This window comes from Nasonia vitripennis, chromosome 4 (assembly GCF_009193385.2).
Source record: "Nasonia vitripennis strain AsymCx chromosome 4, Nvit_psr_1.1, whole genome shotgun sequence".
NCBI classification, from domain to species: Eukaryota; Metazoa; Arthropoda; class Insecta; order Hymenoptera; family Pteromalidae; genus Nasonia; species Nasonia vitripennis.
Genome location: NC_045760.1, coordinates 2,533,441 through 2,561,165, shown reverse-complemented (window position 1 = coordinate 2,561,165; position 27,725 = coordinate 2,533,441). Strand labels below are relative to the sequence as shown.

General features: G+C 52.3%; 1 protein-coding gene across 1 annotated transcript in view; it reads left to right on the top strand.

The window, feature by feature from the left end:
- Window positions 1–27,725, top strand: part of LOC100120884 (UPF0489 protein C5orf22 homolog) — a 178,310-nt gene that overhangs the window by 103,352 nt on the left and 47,233 nt on the right. Inside the window, exon 6 of the mRNA XM_001604426.6 lies at window positions 12,743–12,858. Coding sequence (XP_001604476.1) covers window positions 12,743–12,858 — 116 coding nt within the window. The remainder of the gene's footprint in view (window positions 1–12,742; window positions 12,859–27,725) is intronic.

Here is a 27,725-nt window from a genome sequence, read left to right as displayed (position 1 = left end):
TATCAATCAACGGTCGCATTGTGCTGCGGGGATAATTTGACGCGCGGCTGAAAGGGCCCCCGATCTCGAATTCCACGATCGGATAATGGTCCTCTCTCTCTCAGTGTAGTCGACGACGGGGAAAAAAAGCGTAAAGACCTGGGCCCCGGGTTGCCTCCTACTCAATAATAATACAACCTCGGCTTCAGTGCCTTTCTTCCGCGCGCGCGCGCGAGCCCTCGCCGAGGGAAAAAGGGAGGAAGGGAGATGAAGAGCCCGGGCCCAGCCTCCCGCCTACGCGCGGCCCCGCGCGATGACGTCGGGACTTTTCAAATTTATATTGCGGCTCTCACTCTCTCTCTCTCTCTCTCTCCGCCTCGATTCCCAGAGATAATTTATCGATAAACCAAACGCACACACAGCCGTGGGAACAACATTCGTATACGACCGTATTATTGCGGTAACGAGGTGATCGGCGAACTTTTCCGCAATAAACCGCCTGATCGTTAAGCGAGGGAGCGAAGAGCTGGCTGTGTAACGATTTCGGCAGTCTCGAGAAGAATCGAAACTCCAGCGCCGACGGCCTTTTCATGCCGACTGACGTTAAAATATTATATTCCTCGAGCGTATAACGACTCGATCGCGTGCGATTAACATTATGCCTCCCTCCGATATATCCCTCTCTCTCTTTCTCTCTCTTCAAGGCGCTTTCTATTTTTCATTCGCCGCTCCACGCAGCAGTGGGTAGGTATATTTCCAGCGATAACCGGCTAACAAGAATATCGCGTACACCACGCGAATTGCCGCCGATGTATACTTCGAGATTGCAAATTGAAAGGCACTTGCCGCATTTGTGTAATTTAAAAGTCAAGAAGCCGTTGTTACACTTTGACGCGTACGACCTAACTCCGACCCACGCACAAAGCGGCATAATGCGATTTTCCCCGCCGATTTCCAGCGACTTTTTCCGCATCTCTCTTCGGAGCCTCAAAGGACGCGCGGCGCTGAATGGAGCTCGCTCCTTTTTTTCATCCTCCTTCACGCTGCGCGCGGAGAAAGAGAGACTCGGCCGTGCTCTCACAATGAGAATCGATCCGGCGCTGCAACTACCTGTTCGATGGTGCGGCACGCGCTGCCACGGCCTCTTGTATATTTTTCCGTCTTTACCGAGAGAAGCGAGGCCTGTATACCTGCGCGACGTGAAAAAGAGCCGTTCTCTATTTAGGGACTATTGCGCGAGCGAGCAATGGATGAATGACGATTGTTCGCCGCGGTTTGTTGTTCGACGGAGACAAGTGTCTTCCTGTGTGCGCGAGCGAGTATAAGTATATTGTGCGGTGAAAAGGCCTTTTCAGAGAGGCCGAGGGAGTGTAGGAGCGACGGAGAGAGAGAGAGAAAAGCGACGCGTGTTTCCTCTGGGACAACCTGTCGATGCGCGCGAGCGCGAGTGTATTTATATCTCCGGCGGCGACGTCTCGACTCTCTGACTAATTTCGATCGACACGGCAGATATACCGTCGCGCTCCGCTATGATAATGAAGCCGACGACAGTGAGAGAGAGAGAGAGCGAGAGACAGAGTCTATTGAATGGAGCCACGAAATAATCAACGTCATCAATCAAAGCCCAAGAGAGAGAGAGAGAGAGAGAGAGAGAGGCTATACTCGCGCGAGCGAGCAAAAGGACAAATTGATCCTTTTTTCGTGCGGGGAAAAAAGAACTGTTTTTCCTTTTTCTCTTTTGCTCTTCGCTGAGAGAAAGAGAGAGGGCTTACCTTCTTTTTGCGCGTCGTCGTCGTCTTCTTCTTCTGCTGCTTCCTCCTCGTCGTCTTCTTCTTCTTCTTCTTCGAGAGAAGATTGCAAGGCTGCTCGATACTCGGCGTGGCATGCGAGGATGAGAGAAGATCGACGAGCGCGAGCGAGCGAGCGTAGCGGAGAGCCGGTTATCGTCCCTGAGTAGCAGTTAATCGCGTATAGCAGTCTTCACTTTGATCCTCTCCCTCTCTCTCTCTCTCTCTCTCGCACAGAATTTAAATCATATACATCTCGTCAGTTTGCACTTCGCGCACTCGGGACGCGTCTCTGTCAGTCCGATCAGCGGCACGCAGCCTTCCGTCGGCTGCCTCTTCTTCTTTTTTCCGTGTATACTCCGAGTGAGCGAGCGAGCGAGCGAGCGAGAGAGAGAACGCGAAGGACTTCCTTCCAAGAAGAGATCGTTGCACTTTTAAGGTAGCGCACGACTACTGCAGTCGCTCTATACCTGTTCCAGCGATGCGCGTGGTAGGGTCGTCCGTCTTCGAGGAAAGAAGCCAAGTGTCTCTAGGCTCTAACGGTAAGCGGCGTATCTGCTTCCGCGTATACGCGGGCTGTCTTCTGTCTCTTGTGCAGGTGCGGCAGCAGCGAGTTTTCTTCTATGTCCCCCTCGCGGGAGGCCGTGATAAGCGAGAGCGAGTACAGTAGACTGTGCTGTGGCTGAGAGCGAGCGACGGCCGCTCGAGTCGAGGCTCGGTGACGTTCTGCGGCGATAGCGCCGCGAGTCTCGCGGCCGTGCTGCAGTTCCGCTTCCAATAGAGACCGGCGAGCTGGCTCTCCCCTCCACCACGAGCCGCCTCGCCGCTGCCGCTGCTGCTTTATCGTCGCTCTCCCCACCAGCCGCGCCACCCCCTACCCCTCGGCGGACTCGCCATCTCGCCGCGGGGTGGCAGCAGCGACCCGTCCGCGATTCGGGGGTGAGTCGACCCCTTCCTCTGTCTTGCCTTCATCCCCCGCCACCCCCCGCCACCCCCCGCTCGCTCTCCCGCACGGCAGGGAAGGAGACAGCCGCGCGTGGGGGAGAGCGCCCGGCTGGTGGGGAGGGTGCGCGGGGGTAGGGTGCTGCCAGCCCTCCCTCCAGCGCCGCCGCGGCACGCGCGTGCGTTTACCCCGAGACTCGCGAATTTCGAGAGAGTACAAGGTGTCGTTGGATTTCTGGATTACGTACACGGTTACTTTCTTTCTTTCTTTTTTTTTATTTTTTTTGGTGGAAAATATTCGACGAAATTAGTTGGCATGCGAACGCATACCGGGGAAATAGCATATGCCCAACGTGACGGTTATTTATATGCTAGTGTACCCGAGGCGAGAGTCGGTTTTGTAACTTATGCAGAGAAATCATCGTGGCTGCGATGATACGGCTTACAGATTATGCGCGACTGTTAATTTCGACGCGAACGTTTTTACCGAGCCGTTCGAGCGGAGCGATAAGAGGCGATAATGCAAGCGTTATCTCGAGGCTTATACTACCTTCTAGCACCGAGTGCGAGGAATACGAGGTGCGTTTCACGAACATTTTTTTACGAACGACATCGTCTCGTCTAGCTTGTATTTCAGGCCGAATAAAAAACTGATAGTGGCATTATCTCATTGTATGAAAAAAAAAGCAATAAGATTATCGAGATGGAAAATTTCGGTGATAAACCGCGCGGATCGAATTTTCGGAGTCGCAGTAGTAGCAGACGAATTATCCGGGCAGATAGTATCGCTGCGGCCGATTAGACGTCGCGCGCACGAAAACAGGCGACACACACGTTACTTATTTTTCAGCGCCTCACGCGGTCGATACGAAATTTCACGTCGCCTATCTTATCTCGGTCTCTCCCATCCGCGAGAGTCACGCGCGCGAACGTTTATCACGGCTTCTATTTATAGCCGATAATAGCGCGAAAAACATTTCGAGGGCATTTCGCAACGGCGAAATCGCACTACATCCCCGTTTAAAGCGAGCGGATCGATTCGCGCGAGAGAGTGTCAATCTCCATGAGAGCAACGCGTGTGGGCACAGAGATAATGAGATGCTCTTATTAGTTTAACCAAACGGGCGTGATAAGCAAGTCGACTCACATTACTGGTCTGCGGCTGCGATGAATGCGGGGGCTGCAGTGGAGCGGCGGCAGTGGCAGCAATTACCCTTTCACAACACCACGTCCGCAGCTTCAGCCCGACTGCTCCACTCTCTCTCTCTCTCTCTCTCTCTCTCTCTCTCTCTCTCTCTCTCTCTCTCTCTCTCTCTCTCTCTGGATAGAATATACACGCGCTGCATATGACGCATGCGGGCCTCGCGTGCACTGCAGTCGTATACGTATATACGAATCATGCATAGATGCATCCACACACGCGCACATGTACATGTCGGAATCCGGTCGTCCCCTGCTGTAATTCCCGTATAATTGATCGTTCGTTGATATACAAATCTCGTTGTCTCGATCCGCGACCGGTTTAGCCACGCACGCACAGCCCCTTGCCTCGGTGTTCGATATAAGAGTGTGTGTATTATATAGTCTCTATGCGGCGGCCGAGTGACGGGCAGTCAGTCAGTCGCGTATAATAGTCAAGAGAGATAAAGCGAGCGCGAGGGCTGTACAGTGGGCTATGATGGCACGCGTAGGACTGGCTCTGCGCCGCGGCAGCGAACTCGATAGTGTGTCGTCGGAGCAGCTACAGCGGCACTCTCCTATGCGCTCCCCTTTGACACTTGGCCGCGAAGCTCTATCCCTTCTTCGCTTCGCGGCGCATCCCCCCGCTGTATAGACGGGCAACTCGCGGCCGCCGCCGTCGCTCGATCCGCGCGTACACACGCGAAAATTCCGGAATATCTCCTGGATATGTGCGTGTATGTGCGAGAGTTGGATACGCTCCACCCCGGCCGCCGGATGCGAGGTTTTTTCGTAACTCCGCCTAGTCGCGCGCGCGCGCGCGCCCGCGCTCCGGCACACGAGCTGCTGCTGCGAGAGAAAAATGCGACTCCGCGCGCGCTTCGGCCCCACTTCTTTCGCGAGCCACCTCGTCCCCGCCCAGTCCTCCCCGCCAACCCCCCGCCCTGCCTCCCTCTACCCCTCCAGACTCTTCCCCTCTTTTTTTCCCCTCGACTGCTACAAGCGCGACTTTCCCCTTCCCGCTGCGCCAGTGTGTGTGCGTATCCGTGTGTCCCTGTGCCCCGTGCGTGTGCGCGCCGAGACTTTTGCCTCGGACTGTCTCGCTCCGTGGCACTGCGGATTTCGCGATATCGATGTGTGTCGCGCTGCTCTGCACGGGGTGGCGGCGTCGCGACGTCGGCTCATCGCGCCATCTGGCGCGACGTCGGCCGCCGGTACGCCAGGACGCTGACGCGAAGGATTCGCGATGCCTAGATGGCACCGGTTGTCCTTATCTCGGCGCATTTTTTGCCCGCCGTGCCGAGCTCTGCTGGTGGGCGCTTCACGACCCTTCCAGCCCGTGCCAGCTTTTGTTGCGAAACTGCAGCGTAACAGATATTTTTCGTTCGAATTCTCATCTAATCCGATTCCACTTTAATTGTGCTTCCCGTCAGTCATACTGACGTGCTTATGCAATAGTCGAACAAAGATCCTATTTACCTTGGTGAAAATCTGCAGACTCACTGTTACCGACGTAGCAGCAGCGGCGGCGGCGGCACATTTTTCATCCCCTTCATTTTTTCCCGTCTCGTGCGCTGGCGACACCTGGGAAGAATCGACGGAAGGGCTGCGACTCACCCCCCTGCATCCGAGCTCTCGAACCTCTGTATAACTCGCGCGCTCCGTTAAATTTGAATAATCTGAAAAAGCAGAAAAAATCCTCGGGGTTAGTTTCTTCGGGTTTCGTTATTTACGACTTCTCTATGCTAATTCTATTATTTAAATTCCAACGGTATAGACGTATGATTTCGGAATTTTTTTTCGTGAACCGAAAAAAAAAACCCGACTGAAATAACAACGCGTCGCACGTGTACATACGCGCGTGTAACGAGGTGAGGTCAAAGGTCAGAAGTATAAAGGTCTGATAAGCTCGGCTAGCTCAATCGATAACACGCGGCAGCCCTTGCGCGTGTGTCGGTACATTTTTTCTTTTTCGACTCCGGTGCGCGCTCACGTCATACACATCGAAGCAGCAGCCGCGAGATTTCCGGCCGATTAGCCGAAATTAAGTGCTTAAAGAGCCGCGGGCGCACACCCACGTGCCTCCGGGCAATTTGACGAATATTCGTGTCGTTAAACGCAGGAAGCCGCGGAAGGGGGTGAGAATATGCGTACACGCGTATGTACGTAATATGCAAATACCGCCGGCGGGAAAAGCCACGAAACTCTCTCTCTCTCTCTCTCTCTCTCTCTCTCTCTCTCTCTTTCTCTCTCTCTTTCTTGGCTCGGCGCGCATTGCGGGAGTTTTACACGCGAGCTGTATCCCTCTGCCGCGAAGATTCATTATGTAGCTTGTAACGCGCGTGTACGAGCGCATTGTCCCGACTTTCTAACGAGTTGTATGCGTTTTGTGTATACACGGCCGCCTTTTTCTTATATCATTCTCATTGTGTATAGAGAGAGAGAGAGAGAGAGAGAGAGAGAGAGAGAGAGAGAGAGAGAGAGATATGCACGCCCGGATAATTTATGTGCAATAATAAAATGCGTATCGGACTAATGAAGGGTATTATACATTAACCGCAGCAGAGCGTTGTTTTGGATTACGGTAGCGCTTGTTATGGCAATTGCCGTATATTTAACCGGTGCAGCTCTCCTGCGCTCTTATTTTCCTCTCTCTCCTCATCTCCCAACTCGTTCTCTCTCTCTCTCTTTCTCTCTCGGGCGCCTTTTTGTATCGATCAGAGCGCATTATCGAACGTTAATGGCTGGCTCGAGGCCGAGTGTGCGGCCCGAGTATTATTATACTCCCGATGCTGCCGCCTCTGCTGCTGCTGCTGCTGCTGCTGCTGCGTTTGATTGACCTCTGACCATCAGTGTACACGCGCCCGAGCATAATACCCCACGGCGCTGTGGAGGCTTTCGCGTTAACGAATATTGGCACGGATTAGGGGCTGGACTAGATTGCGCGACGGTGATTGATAACGTGCCTCTAAGCCGGTGACAATTTGCCTAATGGCTTACTTGGACTTGGAGAAGAGTCGATCCATTACTGCTTTGAAATCTGCGCGCTCGAAATTTCGAGTAAACTCGCGAGAGTCGTGAAAGAAAAAAAAAAACTGCGCACGTCCCGCGTAAACGTTAATGCGCCCTTAGCCGTGCGGTATCAGCGTCGCACCGGCGGTACGTATACGGGTATACGAGCGGCAGAAGGGCGGGAGGAAAAAAAATTGATCAAAGTACGGGGTCGCGCGTAAAATTCCGCGTAACTGTCGATGTAACAGAGCCATAAAAATCGCGGCGTAAAAAGAGGAGGAGGGAGGAGGAAAATAAAAGAGCAGCGCTTGCTCGCTCGCGTACAAATTGCATTCCCCGAAAGCCGCGGAAGAAGCGAACGGTGAAAATGGATTAATCGGCTCTTTTCTGAATATCTCTATGTGTACCCACACACACACACACACACACACACACATGAATGCAGTGCGCAGTCAGTCGTTTTCCGCGCGGCGGGGCAGGTGCAGCTCGCTCCGGTATTACGGTTAACAGGTCGAAGCTGCTGCTGCTGCCGGAGCGCGGCGCTTTACCTGTCGATAGTTTACGAGGGTTCTGGCTTTTGTGTACGGATTTTTCTCGCTCTCGAAAATTACTCGCGCCTCGGCCAAAAAGCCGCACCTGTTGATTCGACGGCCGAGTTTGTCCTTCTCTCTCTCTCTCTCTCTCTCTCTCTCTCTCGCTCGCGCGTATAATACAAGTGTCGGGCCCCCGGACGAGATGTATCAGTTACCCAATAGAGGGAGAGGTTTTTCGTTACTCTCTCGAGAGCGCACGAGCCCAATGAGAGGGAAGAGCCGATGTGAATGCAGTTACAGAAAACCGGCTCTCTGTTCCGCGATGCTATCTGCCCTGGAGGACGTCGTCTCTTTTGCTCTCCGCGCGAGCGGCATTACATATATCTTCAACGACTTTGGTAACACGACCAATTCGGAGTCGGCTGCAGTAGAGCTCGCACAGGTAGCCTTCGGCTCTCCCTCTCCCTGTCTACTCTCTCTCTCTCTCTCTTCCACATCTCGAGCCGAGGCGCACAGGTGCGATAACTTCTTTTTCGAATGCAGCGCACGACTCGTCAGGCTGCCTGTACTCTTTCCTCTCTTTTTGTCCGGCAGCTCTCTCTCTCTCTCTCTCGATATTCAACTCGTTTTTCTATCGCTCGTGCGCTGATTATTAAATTATTGCGTAATTATGAAAGCCGACGCGTTTAATTGCCTTTTAACGCCGCGCTTCCGAGAGCCGCATAACACGTGTGCCTTTTCCAGGGAAGATGCTGCACACGTGTCTCCCGCATGGGCCGAAGACGTGTATTTTTACCCTGCGCCTATACTTCCCAGCTGTGAAATCGGTTTACTCGGGGGCTCGAGAGTCAAAATAAATCAAAGCTTCGTAACGCTCTCCCTGTATCTGCTCGATGATGGTCAATTTAGACCGAGAAGGAAAAAACCTGAGAAGAAGAAGAAGGTGCAGCTGTTCCGAAACTGACCAGCGCATTCTATCTCTGCGACTTGGCTTTCCATCAAGCGCACCTACTACGCCTCTCCCGAGAGTGAAAGAAAGAAAGGGACGGGCCAATCGACCGAAAACGCATCTCTTCCCGACGATCTCTACTCTCTCTCTCTCGACTTTGGGAAAACCGTTAGAACCGGCCTCGATCCTCTGTACACTGCATTAGCCTCTCCGCGCGCGCAGAGAGAAGAAGAAAAAACTTATCGTGCTGCTGCAACGCGCGCGTTAGGATTCCTTTCTTCCTCGAGTTCGGCCCAAAAAAGGATTCAAAGGCATCTCATCCGAATGACGACACGACGCGCTTCCCTCGATTTCTCCTCTGCACTGCCGCGGCCTTCGGCCTCTTTGATCTCTCTCCTGCGTCGTGTCCACGCGATAAAGCCGAGCGAGAGAGCGGAGGAAAAATTATTATTGTTATTCGGGATTGCGCGCGTGAAAAATGCTTTTTTCGTACACTACGCGCGCGCTTTCAAAAAAGCACAGCAGCAGCAGCCTTTGTTCGGCCGGAAAGACTTATACGCGTCAGTCCGCGTAAGCTAGACGCGCGATCGCGCTGCATACAAACGTACGGACGTACAAAAGTCGCGCAAAGATGCGCTGCCGCTGGAGTAATGTATACGGCCCCTCTCTCTTATCTCTCTCTCTCTCTCTCTCTCTCTCGTACATAAACGCCGCCGACGTGATACCGTACGCGCTATAAATTCCTCTAGCTCTCTCGAGGACAGCTTTTGCTTGGAGATCGTCGAGCGAGTATGCGCACGGAGAAAAAAGAAGGAAAACAAAGCCGAGCATTAGCGAGAATTCGTACGTAGAGAAAAGAGTCGCGGATCGATTGTCGATGCGACTCATGAAAGTCGCTGCTACTGCAGACAAGCATCGCGAGGGATCTGCTGCTGCCGTACGTGCGGTGTACGTGTGTGTGTGTGTGTGGCTGTCTGTCTGCACAGCGGCTAAGAAAAGCTCTCGCTCGCGGTAGCCGCAGCGCATCGCCGCCGCGCGAGTGTATAGAGCAGCGACTTCCGCGACTTATGCGACCCGAAGAAGCGTAAAAACGCTACGGAATACGAAACGCGGTCCGTCCACTGCATGCGAAATAAGCGTCATTGCAGCAGCAGCAGCAGCAGCGACGAAGAGAGAGAGAGAGAGAGAGAGAGAGAGAGAGAAAATACCGCCGCCGTCGAGACTCCGCACTGCCGAGTGTGTATACCTAGAGAGAGAGAGAGAGAGAGAGAGAGAGAGAGAGAGAGAGAGAGAGAGAGAGAGCGCTGGAAGGGGAAAAAGCGAAAGAATGCCTCTCCTTGCGAGGACTAACAATACGTCAAAATCACGCCGAACATTCAAAGAAATTCCCGGTTCGCGTGCTGAATCGCAATTTGTCTCCCGTGTAACGAGAGCGCTCATTGAAAAACCATAAATAACAACCGCGATCCGCTCGCGCTTTTCCCCTGTATAGCACGCGCATCTTTTGCCATCTTAGAAAACGTCTCCTTCTCTATTCCGAGAAATCGCCGCCGATATAGTCTTGTTTTTTACTCGGGGAATATAATTTTCAAAGCATTAGCATACGGCTCGGGGAAAACGCTTTTCGAGCGTGTGTGTGTATGTGTGTGGGTGTGTGTAGGAATAAAACGCGGAATAAGCGATCACTTACTGTAAATCCCGCTGCGGCCACTTGCAGCGGGACAGGTGTCCAATAAAGCGGACAACTTATGGAGCTTACCGAGAAAGGTGCATACGGCAGCGGCGGAGACTCGAAGTATAGTCGGAGGGGTGTGGATCGACGATACGCATTCACCTTGAAATTTAAGAAGCTTAAAAAGCGTCGCTAGAACGCATAAACATTCCTCTCTCTCTCTCTCGGCCATGTCTAGCCTCTCGGTATAAGCGCGAAGGGGACGGAAAAAAGTCGAGGGAGAATATTAACCTGCGCGCTGCAGAGACGAAACGCAGAAAGAGAGAGAAAAGAGCCGTGACTAAGGCCCAACACACAGGGCTGTAGATATTCAAGATACCGAAGGTATGGTGTTACTGACTCGGCGCAGGTGGATCGCCGGCCGAGAGAGAAAGGTATTTTTATACCCGCCAAGGGGACATCACTTTCTCGACTGCGGCTTTTCGAGTAGCCTCGCTCGGCTAATAGAATACGGATATTTATGGTTCTGGGAGACTTTTTCGAGAACGTGAATTACGGCCATTAACGACTGGATCATGCACAGCGAGTCCAGTGTGCGCCGGCTTATTATCCCTCGCTAATGCTCGATCTATCAGGCTTACACGTGTTTACGCCCGTTTTCGGGCGCGAACCCTTCGATCTCTCTCCGGCGCAGCAGCAGCACTTTACGAAAATTTCATCAGCGAAAAGAACGAACGCGCGAGTGTAAGAAGATCGATGGCTCGTGTTTGCTAAATAATTAGCATGTAACTACGTTATACACGTGGGCCGCGCGCATTCGAAAGACAGCACAAGCTTCTTTTGATCGCAAGAGCGAGAGAGCTGCTTGTCAGTTATAAGCGAGAGTAGACACGTCGGAATTGCGGCAACGGCTGTCGCAACGCTCTCTCGCGACATTTTCCGCGCGCGATTGTCTATAGAAACTCATGCTCCTTTTCCTTTTGCTTCATCTCTGCAAAGTGAGGCAAGCCGCCGTGGCGCGCCCGTTATTATATTCCCTGCCCTTTTTTCTCTCTCTCTCTCTCTCTCTCTTGAGATACACGCGCGTAGGTAGCGAATGTTTAGCACCGCTGCAGCAGCTGATTATGCAAGGGATTTTTCCCGCGAGCATATAGTTTTGAAAACCGGAGCTACCGCTCTCGAGGAATTCAGGGGACAGCGCTGCAGCAACAATCGAGTGTAAGTGCACGACGAGAGAGAGAGCCTCAAAGAGCCGCCGCGGAAGTCGCTTCAACTGGACACTGTAGAGTCTACAACAGAGTACGGCCAATATAAACTGCAGCCGCGCATACATGAACAATTGCACAAGAGCCGTATAATATCGTACACGAGCTAGCCGCGCGATGCCGGTAATCTGATAGCCTGCTGCCTCTACGCTCTCTCTCCCTCTCTCTCTCTCTCTCTGTGTCTGTCCGGCGCGGAAAATTTATGCGGAACGACGACAACTGATGCTGCGCGTGCGCGCGCTTAGCAATGAGAATTAGTTTGCGCGCGATTTTTACCGCGCCTACGAATCTGCATTCCTTGAGAGAATGTGAGAGAGGGAAAGGCAAGTAGCCCCGCGTCTCCGCTGCATTATTTACAATCCTCATTAAGCTTTAACTCCGAACGCGACTAATTAGGAGGGACGTGCGGCTTTAATACACGCCGGCGGGTCCTTTGTCTATTTTTTTTCCTTCCCCCGCCTCCTCGCGCTGCACGTATTCTCCAAATATACGGCCTTATAAATGCGGTTTCGCAGCTCAAATATATTATTTCAACGTGTCCGCGCGCGGCGAGGCACGAATACGTCTTCTCGTCCGCGCCGCGCGCATACAAATTCTACACTGTCTTCGCCGTCATCGAAATAAAGAGAGAGAGTTTCGCAATGCCCGGCGCGCGCGCTTCGAAAGATTTCGGATTTTTACGCGAGCAAGAGACGCACGTGGGAGAACAAGGCGCCGAAGAATGCGTAATTGTTCTGAAACGGACTTTTCGTGTGGGATGTGTGAAAGGCACATAAAGCGTATAAGCACAAGGACTGGTTTCGTTCCGTCGAGCTGCGCTACTCTCTCTCTCTCTCTCTCTCTCTCTCTCTCTCTCTCTCTCTCTCTCTCTCTCTCTCTCTCTTCCTATAAAACGCTTGGCTCGAATCGCGCGTGATGACGGCTTAGGATATAGTCGCCCCGCGGAAACCACTCGATGTTTCCATTACTCCGATCGCGGCGTTATTATGCGCGCGAGCCCGCAGACAAAGCAGAGGACTCGACGCGAAAAATTCATCCAAAAATCCGCCGCGAGAGGGTGTATGGAAAAAAAATCGAGAGAGGGAGTTATTGGCAATATGTGCGCGCGGCGAGTAGAGGCCTCCGCAGCCGCAACAATGGGAGAGATTATTAGGATTGGCTCGGCCGAGTGCGCTTGATATTGGCCGCCTCGCACTCGAGAGAGAAAGAGAGAGGACCTTTTTTTATACCCCCACTCGCGCTTATATATAGATATCGACTGCCGTGTAATACATTCTTTTTTCGACTCTCCGCCTCTCTCTGTCTTGCCGCGGTGCATGGCGGTACGCGGATGTCGATACAATACTCGATAATATTGCCACTTGTGCGTCTCATTTTTCCACTCGCTCTATGAAATAATATGAGGCATTTTCTACGTGTTGCAGATACTGAAGGAGGTGAGCGCAGCGAGGGACGAGCAGCTGACCGAGTTGGAGGGTCTCTTCTCGATCCTGCAGCAGGAGCGTCGCCTCGACGGCGTCGACGTGCCCAGGACGGCCCGGTAAGTAAACGCTCGCGCGAGTAGGATCTCTCGGCGCTGCAGGGCGGCGCTCGCTAATTATCGGTGATTATGCGCGCCGTGGGCGGGTAATTAGGATTTATGTGCACCGCACGATACGCGATAATCCGGCCCGTGTGTCGAGTAGCTCGGCGCGCTAGGTTTAATTGTTATTTACGCGGGCGAATCATGCGATGGGCTCGTACGACTAGACGTGTCTAATGAAAAGAGATTCGCGGAAGGGCTTGATTTACGCGCGCCAGACTCGCGAATCGCCAAACTTTTGTTCCGGGGCGTAATTGATTTTTCGATTGCGTCATTGCGTAAGAACGATACGTTATTCCCTCGTCTATTCCCGACAAATACAAGCAAATACAAGTGCAGTTGGTTGCGCGACGGTTATGCAGTCGATTACGCCGCGATACATAATCTCACGGCGGAACAATCCGACGTGGTCTATTCTCGGCTCTTACCGCGTGTGTCTTGAAATTGACTATCCCGCGCCGAAATTGGTCCGCGGAATTGGATTCGAAAGCACTCATTACTCTCCCGTTTCCAGACGTTTTTCCCTGAATAGTCGCGTCCGGACAATGTGCGATTCGGAAACGGGGGAGAAGAAGCCTCAGCAGCAGCAGCAGCAGCAACAGCACATGTGTGTATACGCAAGGCTGTCAATGCGGCAACGTGGAAATTGGCAATTACCGCGAACCCGTAACTAAACTACACGTACACAGCGCGGGATTACATAATTACAGGCTCTAAATTAGGAACTTGGCGTACATACGTGCGTGCGTGCGTGTGTGTGTGTGTATTATCGAAGTGGCCGGTTGTGACTTTTATTCTCTCCTCGATTCCGTAACGAGTTGTATACTCCGCAGCAGCTGCTGCCGTTGCGAGTCAAAACCTCGGCTAGCTGTGTGTATACGCTATATAGTATAATGCATCGTGTGTGCGTTTGTGTCAGCTGGCGAACTGCATCCTCGCCATGAGAGAGGAGCTATGCACTAGAGCCGGGCATTGTTGTTTTCTTTTTATATTACACAAAGTATAGGGGGGGGAGGGAGGATGTATCGGATAAAGTGGATTGCTACCGAGTGCGGGAAAAAAACAGTTGCGTGCAGCGAAGAATTTCTTTGCTTGAATATTTTTTTATTTTATATTATGCTCTCTCGATCTCTTCCTCTGTGGCGGATGTGGCGCAGATAAAATCGCGGCTTTGTTTATCGCGCCGCGGCGGCTAAATATTGCGCGATTCGATTGCCGAAGTTTCCGAGTATTATACACACATACACACACGAGGGGCGTTATAGGAGCGCGCGAATCAAGATAAGCGGCCGGCGGGGTAAATTGGGCCGCCTAATGAAGTCTGCGAAAGCAGCCTCGAAAAGCTCGCGAAATCGAACAAAAGCGGCTCTCCAATTATTCCGATAAGTTTCTCACAGAAACGCACACGTATGCGAACACACACGGGGGACGCGCAGAGGGAATTCTAAGGGTTAAGACGTCGTCGCAGCATACTTGTTTTGATCGGGCGATTTCGATAGTAGCATAGGGTCCTTTAGTGATAGCCAAATGAACCAATTACCCGCGGGCATTACATCCGCTACTCTCTCTCTCTCTCTCTCTCTCTCTCTGGTACTAGCGAAATTCGCAGAACGCAAAGGGTTCAGCAGCGGCGGCGGCGGCGGCATCCTGACGACGACGCGACTTTGGCCTTATAGGAATTCCAGGCGGCGCTGTGGCGGCGGCACATACACGCTGCTGCTGCCGCTGCAGGTGGATGCGGCTCACGGCCGGCTTTCCACGTGGGAACCGAGCATTCCACTTGCGTTCTCGGCCAACACGCCCAGCCAAACCAGTTTGTGCTTCGCGTAGGCCTCCTCCTCCTCCTTCGGCTCCTCTTCTTCTTCTTCTTCTTCTTCTGCCGCCGCCGCCGCCGCCGCTGCGCTTCTCTCTCTCTCTCTCTCTCTCTCTCTCTCTCTCTCTCTCTCTCTCTCTCTCTCTCTCTCTCTCTCTCTGCCCGTTCCGTTTCTTCTCTTAGAGAGAAAGAGCCATAGTTTTACGAGTTTGTAATGAGAAGCTCCGCGCGCAAGCAAGCAAGAGCGGCATTAGTATGCAGAGCGGCCCTTCTTAACGGCGCACATTATGTCAGTGCGCGCGGGTCCGACTGATGGACGTCAAAGTTTTACGGCCCCGGCAAGCAGCTTTCTTTCCTCCTTTATATCTCTCTGCCTCGCACTGCTGTTCCGTGTCTCGTGTGCACACTGCTGCCGCTGCAGTCCCGACGGGACCTTCGTCTTTTGCTCGCGCAAGCGGGCAGCGTAAAAAGGATCGCCGGGAGAAAATTAAGACCGCATATTGGTGGTCTTACTTCTGATATAACTTCATTGTTCGCCCGCTTCTCCCGCTCGGTTTGTGGGTTTTGCCTTCACGACGCTGTGCCCGAGAGCCGATATTCTCTCCGAAGGCAGTTAAACGCGCGTGAGTTAATTGTTTCGGACTCGCTTTTATTAATCGTGTAAGCTGTAATGAGAGGCTTTTGTTAACGGCTGCCAGTCCAGGGATATAACGAGTGGATTATTGAAATTCAGCGAAGACAATATCGAAATAAAGACAATAATAATAATGCAAAGTTCGAATATAACCGCGAGCGTCGTAACTCTCGAAATAGTAGGCAGGCTCGTAAACTTTTACTACCGGTAATTTAAGGGCAGTTAATTTTATCGAAAACAATGCAATAATTGAATCCCTCGCCGGGATTAAAGTTGAACCGATATAATTGGCTTTAAATAACACCCCGCCATTTACGGAGCCCTCGAAACTTTTTTTGCGCGCGACTGAAATTTGTACAACAAGCGCGGATTAAAATATTCATTACACGCGCGCGACGGGCAAAATATTTTGACGCCGGGAATCGATAAATTCCGCGCCGCTAAAAATTCCTCCGCCGCGGCTGAATAATCGGCGCGAGTATATACAGAACACAGATATACGGTTTAATAATATATGAAATTATTAATGAATTCGCCGAGCGAGTTCTGCAAACGAGTATCGTGCGGCGAGAGATCGAGCGAGAAATTCGCGCGCGACGTTGATAAAGTCGTCTCTCGCGAATAGTCACGATCTTTCTCGTGTATATTAATTTAATCGCGAGCAGCTGCACACACGCGTGTGCAAGATTCGAGAGCTCGATCATACACGCGTTCGATTACGCTCTCTGGCTCTCTCTCTCTCTCTCTCTCTTTCTCTCTCTCTCGTGATAGCGCACGAAAAGACAAACATCGAAGGCGTGCGCGTGCACGAAATCCGCATCTGCCTTCCGCTCGGCTTGCCTCGGGCAATTATTTAAATGCAATTTCGCCGTCGCTTCTGCTGACCAGCGCTCGCCACTGCGCACGCGAGCTGTAAATTCTTGCTCGGCTCTTCTTTTTTCGCAGCGGCTCTCTCGCTCACGATATAGGTAATAATCCGGCAAGAGAGAGTCGAAGTATAAATCTGCGCGAGATAGTGTATAAGAAAAGTGCAATCTCATCTGCGAATCGGCGCGATATTTATCCGAAGCGGCTCGAGTTATACGCGTCTCGTGATTTGCGATTCTTCTCTCTCTCTCTCTCTCGCCGGCTGGGGAAAAATAGCGGAGAGTAGCGATCGGGCCGGGCCGATATCGTCCTATTCTATCCCCGGATATCTACTGCCGCTGCGCTGCTGGGGAAAAAGCAGCCGAAAGTGCTCCGGCAAGATTACGCGGCGGCGGCTTGCCAGTTTGTCGCTCGGAGTTATGCGAGCGCACTAACGTAAATAGCCGAGGAACCGATCGCTACTGCAGCAGCGCGAGGAAAAAGAGAGCGGGCCGCGCAGGGAAAATCCGAGAGGGAAGTTAGAGGAGCCGGCCTCGTAAACAAGCAGCCGAACACAATCTCCTAATGCACCTAGCTTTTCTTTGCCTCCGAGAGAGATAGCTTAGCTCCACTACTACTACTGCTACTACTGCTACTACCTAATGGGGAGTTATTCCCGGCGCGCGACTGTCACTGCAGCGTATAGGTTATCGATGTCTTCGCGCAGCCAATTTCTTTTATATCCCTCGCTGAAGACTGTAAATCGTACGTAGGGCCGGGGGATCGCATATACATACGAGATGCGCGCAGCGGAACGAAGACGAAGGGAGGCGCTTTTTAGTCGTTCGATGTGTCGCTCATCACTTCGGGCTTGCGGAGGGGCCGCTCGGCTGCGTGACGTTGACTGCATCGGAGATCACGAGGAGAAAAAATCTCGGCGATCTGGACGGGGGACTAATTTGATGGATTCCGATTAGCATTCGTTTCTCGGCCTCTTTTTCCCTCCATACATACTCGCTCTCTCTCTCTCTCTCTCTCTCTCTCTCTCTCTCTCTCTCTCTCTCTCTCTCTCTTCCTCCGCAGCTCGTCAGACGTGATTGCTTGATGCATCTCCGACTCGCGGAGAATTGACGGCTCGAAGGACAACCAGATCGCCGAGGATTCCCGGCTATGCGCGCGCAAGAAATTCGTCCAGCCTCGCGCGCACACACACACATACACAGCGTCTCGCTGACTGATGCAGAGATGCAGATCTCCTCTTTTTCATTTCCGATACTACTCTATCATGTCGGCGACGCGGTATAGCGGATGACCCCGTAGCTCTATATAGCCGCAGCGCGGATGCATTATGTATCTGCTTGAATTTTCAAACGGCCCTTTCGAATTCCAGGCGCTCCGATGTATATAAGCGTAAGCGAATTTAGCGCGCGATTTAATCCTCGCTGCTCTGCGTATAGTCCGCGAGTCGAAGGCGAAACTTTTCGACACGTTCTTTGCGGCAAACTGTTTGAACTGGCCTGTCGAAAGGAGAAAGAGAGAGCAAAGGAGTTTCCCCTTTGAAAACTCAACTTATTCCTTCCTGCAGCCAGCTCTCTTCCTCTTCCGCATTGCATGTATACGTGTACCGCCGCGGCGCGCGTGTCTTATGCCAAGAGAAAATTCTCAACTTGGCCACTTTGTCTCTCTCGTGGATACGACAAAACATTTTTTTCGGCGTTAATACGCGCCTGCACGACGACAGCACGCCTTACTCGAGCGGCAGCGAATGAAGCGAGCGTTTAGGGGCAATCACTGCGCGCACACATAGTTTTGGACTGGCCCTTTCCCGGCCCTTTACAGTCATCGAGTTTCCAGCTAACGAAGCTAGGTGGCGCATGGGCGCTCGTCTGTTTCCTTCATCGTTATTAACGAGTTTTAGTGTACATATAGCGGTACGTCATTTATGCCGAATCGGCTTGATCGTTGAGCCGCTCATTCCATTAATATGCAGGCTTGTTCTTCGATGTATTTCTGAATAGCTATAAGTGTGTTAGCGCAGCGAAAAGTCGAGCCGGTTGCTCCTTCGTAGGCGTGCTCGCGCGATCGCGCCTGTAAACGATCCCGACTACACTCGTTCCGCTCTTTCTCTCATCAAATCTCGCTTAGCCCCGAACCCTTCGATAAAAACGATAAGATCTTATTCGGGCAAATTCAAGGCTTTCGCCTTTGTCGCGCCGAGAAATTGCCTCGAGAATAATAGCTCCTTCGCGTGCATGGCTCACAGCTCGCTCTCGGCACTCGGAAGATGTAGTGCGCCTGTATAAAAGCCGGCCTCCCCTGAGAAGCCTCTCCTAAAATTGTAAACGTCTTTCAAAACGTGTTTTATCTCCCGCCTGCGCGATATTCCCGTATCGCGACTTTTATACACTTATATATTTTTTCCCTACTCCGTCGCTCGAATCTTTGCCGCGCACATAATCGCAGCTGGCCGCGGTCTTGCGCTGAAATCATCTTCGAACCGCCGCGATGTAAAAGAGAGTTTACAGTCGTGAAAGCGTTGTGCAGCTCTCATTCAAGCCCGCGACAATGGTCGAGCGAACGCTTCCGCCGCGTGTGTGTGTGTGTCCGGAGTAGCGCACGTCCATCAGCGAGGGCAGATGTTATAGCCCCTCTCGCTAATGTATGCGCGTGTCAACGCGCGCGAGAGCCTTATGCCGTTCGCGTGTGTGCACTTCCTTGGCTCACGATCCTCTCGGGGGTGTTTGTTCGCCGAGGGTGTATGCACGCATAGACCGCACTGCCATTAACGGTCTTTGATTCACTTTGGCTCGCTCTTTATACTCCTCTCTCTCTCTGCGGCTTTTTTTTTGCCTCGCTTTCAGCGAGAGAGACTTCGGTATAAACGCGGCGGCACACGTACACAACAAATGGCTTTATTGAAACGAGACGGCCGTTTGCGGTGTGACGCGGAATCGCAGCAGACTTTTTTCCCTCCTTTAGCCCGGCTGCGGTGTATTCTATAATATAAGTAAGTATATCTCGCTCTGCGGTTTTCTCAAGGCGAAGCTGCCGTTGCCGCCGCCGCCGCCGCAGAGAGTTTGCATAACTCATATTCGATACGCGATAAATCGAGGGAATATTCGTCGCCAATTAACCGAGGACCATTAAACTCGCCGGGCGAGCGGATCCATTATGCGCGCGCGCGCGCGAAAGGGAGAGAGAGAGAGAGAGAGAGAGAGAGAGAGAGAAAGAGTCAGGTGTAGCTCGTTCGTTATACAGAGAGTCGAGCTATTCCTCGCGAGGAGCAGCAACTCGTATGCAAATGCGCGCCCGAAACTGGACCGCCCGCTGTCGGCTTATTCAAAGCGCGACGTGTCAATCGATCGATAATTCGATTGCCGCGCGAGTCTGAATAATAAGGTCCCCTATGCAAATTTTTTTTTCCTCCTCTGCCTAGACTCGCATTGTAACGCGCACGGAACGATAGACTCTCGAGGAGCCCAACGGTTCGCTCGCGTATACATATACCATTGTGACTAGTTTCTTTTTGCCTTTCTTCGTTAGTTGACTCAATTAGTTGACGTTTCGACGTATTCAAATGCGAGCGGCACGCTGCAGCGAAGAGACAATGCGCCGCGGAGAGAAGCAAAAGAAAACGACATAATTAGGCCGAAACGAAGGGTATACACGCAGGTGGGCTCGTGCCCGCACGTCACCTGAACAGAACGTCCGGACAGATCTCTCTCCGGCGGAGATTCTTATCGGCGACTCTGTCCGTCTGCGGCTGGCTGTCCGTGTAATGGAAACTCAATTAGCACGCTATACGATTCAACGAGATGCGAGCAAAGTCGTTAAGAGCTCTACACTGCGGGAACGCACCTGCCCCTTCTCTCTCTCTCTCTCGCTGGCCTATGATCCTCGTATAATTATACCGCTCGGCAGAGAGCTGCCCGAAACGCCGCTGACGTTTTTCGTTATAAACACCGCGTGTCCTTTTATCTACCCTCCGCTGCTGCTGCTGCTGCTGCTGCTGTATTTTTATGACGAGCCAGCGACACGGGTGTAATGCTCGGCGTTAAACGTCCGGCTACTTTATCAAATTGCTGGTTATAGCTCAAGAGAACGATTCCCTGGATAGATAAAGGCGACATGCAAATGCACGCGCGAGCGCGTTAAGATATATTTCATTTATAATCAGCTGTACCATACTGCGATCGACGGTTGAGATACGCGTGGAAAAGGAATTATAGAAAAGCGTCAGGACATTTGATATTCCGAACGGCAATTTGTGCTACGCGCGCATTTTAAAATTTAAATGCGCACACTCAGCGGCTCGCATTGTCCGCTACACGCGGAAAAGTCGAAAGCTTTTCCCTTCTTATACACTCCTCGCTGCTTTCCTCCCCCCCCCCCTTACACTTCCGGCTGCTGTACATATACGGAGGATTGGCCCGTCGTGAGGGAATATTTAGCCCGTGTGCTGTGTGTGTGTGTGTGTGTGTGTGTGTGTATACCTATAGAGGCGGGCGCGCGCAGAGCGCATCACAATAGCCCCTGATGAATGCCGGTATACATTTACATCGGAAATGCGGAGGCGGCGGCCTTCTGCTTGGGAGACTCGATCGGCGAAGTGGTCCAGAAGACTGGATGGAATCGTGAAAGGAATTCCGAGCGCGAGCCAAGAAAATTTAACCTTTTCTCGCGTCTCTATATGGAAATCCCTGCTTTACACTATTCTCTGAGAAACAAACCACGTGCTACTGTCGATATAAACGAGGAGTTGCAAAAAAAAGGAGACATCTCTTAAAGGGGTGTATACAGCCCAGCTCTCGCGCGCCGGGACTTTATTAAGCTCCCTTTAAAGCTGCTTCCGCTTGGTGCGCTCTGGCACAGTTAAAGCCGGCGACGACCTTGATAATAGTTTATGAAGGAGGAGCTGCCGCTGGGGTCACGCGCGCTTTATGCCCCGGAATTAATTAACCCACTAGCGCCGCGCGCTTCTCTTTCTGTCTCTGCAGCGGCGCTTCGTACTCTCGCTCTCGAAATTCCATTAGCCGGCGCGCGCACTTTCTCTCGTTTGCAGCCCCCGAGCTTTCGTCCCCCTCGCTTCAGCGTGTACGCGGTGCAACTTTCATCCTGTACGCGCGCGTTTCTCAAAAGCCTGTAGCGTAATCGTTTGGTAATTGATCGTCGATTCTCATTTGGCCGATCGAGCGCTCTAAATCAAGCCTGCGCGTCTTTCGGGCTCCTTTAGGCTAATTCGGCGGCCCGCGAGCTGACAAGCCTCGTTACGCATTCGATCTGTGGAGAGCAGAAGAGAGAGAGAGAGAGAGAGAAGATGTCGGGAGAGGACATTCGTCTTGTTGCGCGTCCTCGTCGTCCCGACTCCGCTCGCGCCGATCCATTTCGCATCCTGTCACTCGAGGATCGCTCGACATCGGAGTGCTCGCGTGTTTATTTGGCCGCGACATAAATCTGCCTGTTCTCGAATCGGCCCCCTGAAATATGATAATACCCCACATGCGGCCGAGATGCGCTTCGCGAGGTAAATCCGCTTCCGGAACTTTCGTGGTCGTCGGATTTTCGAGAGAGAGAGAGAGAGAGAGAGAGAGAGAGAGAGAGACTGCAGTCTGCGAAAGCCAGCATAAAGAAGGGACGCGTCGTCTTGTCTTTCGTATTCTCGTCCGTACACACGCCGCGCTTCTTCGACGAGAGCGCTCGTTTTTCTTTATTTAGTTCGGCTGGCTTTCTTCCCCGCGAGACTTTTTGCTCTCGCCGCGCGAGAAAGTATACAAAAGCTCGACTCACGCCGATACGAGCAGCTCGCAATGCGTGAAAACTTTGGGGATTACTCATGCGGATGTCGGCGCTCTTGTGTGTCTATATACACTCGACGCCCCGGAATAAATGTTTCATCGACAAGCTCTTTCTCCGAGAGACAGAGCTTTTAACAAGCTCGAAAACTTTCTTATATTCGCTATATACCAGGGATGTGTATGAATCTCCCGGGTTTGATTTACCTGAGCCTCGGCGATGCCTCTCCGTCGCACACGTGCACACTCGCGATCGATTTTATAAGAGAAACGTACGCACTGCGCACAGCTCGGAACGCGAGCGAAGAATGACTGAGCCCCGGCGAAAGAGAGTCTGGCTGACACACGTGACGCCAAATAAAGCGATGCGTGTGTGATGCCTTCCTCCGGCAGCGGCGTCACGAGTCTCTCGAGGGCGGAAAACACGGCGCGGCGCCCTTATCGGAAAAAATAGCGCCCAATCAGAGCGGGCTCGAGGGTCTCAGTCGAAGAAGGAAAAAAAGGGGAGAAAAAAAGAACACACGCATAACGCGCCCGCGATCGTGCAGCATCGCCAGCTATATACACGCGCCTCTGGAATTCTCTGTGCTCGGTCGCCATGACGACCCCGTCGACGTCTTCGATGTGCCATAGGCTTGTTGCGGACATCGAATCTCTTTCTCTCTCCTGCCCTGCGTGGATGTATAACTCGATCTTGCAGCGACGAGGATTTCGACGACCAAAATGCGATTACGCGAGAATCGGCGCCACTTTTACTCGCGGAGAGAGAGAGAGGGATCAAAAGCAATCGCTGAGCAATACATACACTTACTCTCGTAGTTACTGATAGTTATGGCTCGTGCAAGCGATCGGTGCAATTGATACGTCATTTACCGATTCGGGGGGGGGGGGGGAGATATACAGCGGATAAAGGGAGCTTTTAGTCGATAGAGCTTTTGCATGATTGATGCGCCATTTCTGCGAGTCAGGATTCAGCTGCATAATCACTTTATTTCATCGTCAGCAGTCGGTTTGATTTCGCGGGAAAAACAGCTCCGCGGAGAGGAAGTTTACTAACGTGGAGAAGTAAACAAGAGGAACTTTTCGCACAGCAGCACGAGTATGTGTGTGTGTGTGTGTGTACAGCGGAGGCAGTCGCGCGCGCGAGCCGCTGAATGCAAATGAACGCGAAGGTAGACGCTCGGAGAGAGAGATTCAAGGGCACCGGCTGTGTATAGGTACTCCTTCAAGTGTACACGCGTCTGCGATCTCCCGACACTTTTGCCCGGATTAAGGGGACAAATTCTCACGAGGATCTTATTCCCGCGGCGATTCGCTGCTCTCGATTTCATTTCGAAAAAAAAGATGTCCCTCTCTCCTTGCTCATCTCCGTAGTCGACTCGGCGGCAGCAGCTGATGCGCTCCGCTGTAAATGGAAATTTTCATCCTCGTACGGTAAAAAAAATGTGGAGAAGCGAACAAATTAAATAAATCGCGTACTAGCCAGCACACGAGCTGGCAGTATTAACACACTCGACGGGCGACGGAGCGGCGTAATTGAGCAGTAAATTCAAAGGCCATCATCTCCACGTGTGTGCTAGAGTTAATTTTTGTTGTCCACGCGGGAAACAAACGATCCGCTCGCACATCAAATAACGCGAGCTGTGTATGCGCGCTTTAGATTTATGCCTCCGACGTCGCTCGCGCGCAGTTCAATTAGTTTCTCGTTCCCCGTGACTGAATCTCGGCCATATACGGAATCGCGCAGCCAGGCAGAAAAGCTGCACGCAGGGAAAGGAGCTGCTGACTTGTTCCGCTCATGGCTGTGTGTGTGTGTGCGGAGCTGGAAGCGCGCAGCTATTTTCCTGCCAAAGTCTTTTTTCTCCTGACGAGAGAGAGATAGAGAGAGAGAGAGAGAGAGAGAGAGAGAGAGAGAGCAGGTCCCATAACTGCAGAGGCTCTTCCAGAAAACACGCGATACTGCTCCTATACATGGTTCGAGCTGAGAGAGAGAGAGGAAGACACTGGCGCGAGCAAGGAGATGGAAGGTCGGTAACAATGTCGGATAAGGAGTTGGAGCTCGAGGCTTCGAGGGGGTGGAAGACGCCGGAGCGGAGGATGCTATACGCGAGCGCGCGCTTGTGTGTATGGAGGAAAATAGAAAGAATTCAGATGACGGGGGATGTGCCGAGGGTAGAGGCGCGCGAGGGAAAAAGACGCTGCTGGAAAAAGGGTCTCTGTATATGCGTTGCGCGCGTGTGTGTATATATAGGTAGTCGGAGAAAAGAGCGAGTAGGCGAGGGGGTGGCGGTGGTATATACGAGAATGGAATCAATACGTGGAGCGCCAAGTGTGCGCGGTTGCTTTGCCCCACATGCGTGTGTTTCCATGGGGCGTCCGAATACCGCTCGCAGTCTCTGCAGCAGCCAGAGCGCACACACAGAGAGATGCTCCCCTACTACTACCACTACTGCTGCTGCTGCTGCACGGGGGGAGGCGAGGGCGGGTTCCATCTCCCTGGGCACACCCTCGAGATATATACGCGCGGGAGCGAGCGAGCGAACGGCAACTACGCCGGTGCTATATAGATGCTGCTGCTGCTGCTGCTGCTGATGCGAATTTTCGAGAGAGGAATATTTCCCTTTCAAATTTTTGCAAGATAGGCTTTCGTATATTCCCTCTCTCTCGCGCGCGCCCTGGCTCCTCTCTTCCTCTTCCCTTCCCTTCGTCGTTTTATTATTTTTGCACTCCTTTTTCTTATTTTCCACTTGATACGAAGCCATGAATTCTGAAAATATTCGAGAGAGTGGGAATGAGATACGCTCGATAGGTACAAATTCGAAATCGAAGCAACAACGTGAGTAGTGAGCATTACGAGGTTAAAAAAGTTCCTGATAGAGAGAGAGAGAGAGAGAGAGAGAGAGAGAGCAGAAAAAAGAAGCATCGACGGCGCTTATGAAGTTTGCCGGTCTGGTTTTACCTACTTTTTCCGCCCGTGACATTATTCCGCGAGTAATGCGCGGCGGTTAACAAGTGGCTGCAGAGAATATAGCGGCGAATGAGAGCTGCAGGCGAGAGGAGGAGGAAGAGTAAGTGAGAGAGGGAAAGTATCGGTAGGAAGAAAAAAAAAGTCTCTCTCTCTTATCAGGCACTTTCTCGCTCACTCTCTTTCGCGAGAGAGAGAGAGAGAGAGAGAGAGAGAGAGCTCGAGGCGCACAGCTGATGTAATTTGATTCGCCGCCGCCGACGCTCCATGACCTACCCTTACACATTAATTATAAGGCGGGGGGTAGTGGAATCTGCGCGTGCTCCGGGATTCCTCTCTACCTACCCCTACTTTGCCTCATTTTCTCTCTCGTTTCGCCTACTTGGCGCTGCTCGCCTCCTTCCACTCTCGCTGCGCGCGCGCGCCCGCTCATTCACATCTTTCTCCGCGCTCTCGTTTTCCACCCTGACCTTAGCTTAACGCCTCCCCCTACCACCTCGGCGAGCGGCGCAGCGAGTATTTGCCCCTAAATGAGAGGGTGAACGCGCTCTCTCTCTCTCTCTCTCTCTCTCTCTCTCTCTCTCTCTCTCCGCTCACCTTCTAAAGAATGTAAACAACCTCGTCGATTTAACTTGCGACGAGGAGACTTTCTCTCCGGCGCTTTTAAACTCTTTAAATCTTCTCCCCGATCGATTTTACCGAGCGACCTACATTATGCCCCGCTTTGCCTAACTACTCCCCGACGCCCATTACCGTTTTACGAATGTGCAGATTAGCTACACGACCCGGTACATCCTCGAGATTATCGCGTGTACCGCATATAGTAGACACGTTTCGTATGCACGCGAGATCCGGGAAAATTTTCAAAAAATATTTCGGCTGATACTCGAGCTCTCGGAAGCCGCCAGAAAGCCGATGCAGGAGAAGCCTCTCTCGCGCACGTGTAATCTACGATAAGCCCGTATTACGGCTCTATATATCTCGAGCGAGGTACACGCGTGGAACTAGCCCCGAGAACGCCGCAGTGACGCGGATGTAGACGGATCTCCCAGCAGCAGCTCCGCCATCCTATTCCACAATTTCACTCGGTTCATCTCGGCTTCCATCCTTCCTCCATCCATCCATCCATCGAGCTGCGTCCCCCGCATTCTGGGATATACCGCCCGCGCTCTCCTTTCTTCGACGGCATCTCTCTCCACATTCGCGTCCCGAGAGCAATCCCCGGCAGGAACCCCCGCAGACTTTCCGTCACCGCTGCGTCTCTCTATCCAGCGACGAGAGCTGCCTCTATCTCCCCCACCCCCTTCGTACATTCAATAATGTAGATACGTAGCGAGAAGCCGTCTCTGCTCGCTATATACGCGTGTGTGTGTGTGTGTGTGTGTGTGTGGCGTACGTGCAGCGCGCCCGTTTCCTCGAATGAAAAGTCTCGGTGTATATTTTTATTGTCAGCTTATACTGTGCGGCCGCGCGAAGAGAAAAGACAAAGAAAAAAGGAAAGGCGTGACCGAGTTCCCAAATCAGAGTGTGGCTCGTCGGCGTTTACCTTTCGCGGAATTGCGCGCACAAACAAAGATGAGATGTGCGCGGGAGGAACGAGCGCAAATATGAATAAATAGAGCAGCCTATACGCGGCCGGGCGCGCACAAAGAAGAGCGAGTGATATGTACGTAGTAGTAGGTGGAGGAGCCGTGAGCTATGCAGCCTGAATATTTTACGAGGGAAATTCAGTTAGCATCCAAGATTCGCGAGACACGTACGCGTTCAGCTCTTTCCCTCTCGCTGCATCAGCCGCTGTATGTGTGTGTGTGCTCTTTTTGAGTGTATAGGCACTTGGCGCCGCTGCCGCGGAGTTAGTCAGAACGTTTGCTCAGCCATTTAGCTTGAAATCCGCGTGCGCGGCTAATTCGCTGAATATTGAGAAGAGGAAGAAAAAATAGGAGAGCGAGACGAGGAGAAGGAAAAGCGCAATATCGCGAAATATCGAATTTCCAAAGCCGCAGCGGGAAAAGTGTCAGAATTGCAAAAGTGAAGCCGCGCTGCTGCTACGTCGGGAATAAAAATTGTCAGAAGGGGGTTGTTTGGGATTTAGGATACAGCTCGGGCGTGTAGGGAAGGCAGCTGAGTCGACGTCTTTCAGGACGATATATAAGCGAGCGAGCGAGCGAGCGAGAGAGAGAGAGAGAGAGAGAGAGAAAGAGTCGAGAAAAGAAGCTAGCGGGAGATTCGCGTGTCTGCCTGTCCTCCTGTAGCGGGAGGTACATCAGCGCTCCCCGTCGTCGTTTCAGCTCTTGGCAGAGCGAGAGACGTGAAAAAGGGGATGGCAGCGGCGGCGCGTGTGTGCGCGTCTCTCTGATGGTATATATACGTATATAGAATGGAACGGATGCGAGAGAGCGAGAGAGAGAGAGAGAGTTGGATAGAGAAGAGCAGGTAACCTAATAGAAGAGGCTCGAGCCAACGTCATTGGCAGAAGACGAGGCTGTCGGGACTCGCTCCGCGATTTTCAGAGACGAATTCACGGAAAAGAGCGAAATCCCCGAGACCGTGCGCGCAGCCAGACGCTCTACATATCACTCCCTATATACCTGTACCTATCAATGAGAATAATTCGACGCTCGCGAGATTACTTCTCCTCTCTGCGCAGTCAGCAGAGCTAGGCTGCGATCGAAAAATTCGCATTTTTCGAAATATGCACACAATCCGGTTATGCAATATCGAGTTTCTCGCCGCGGCGGCGCGCGTCTATTCCAAAGAACACGGGTTATATAAAAC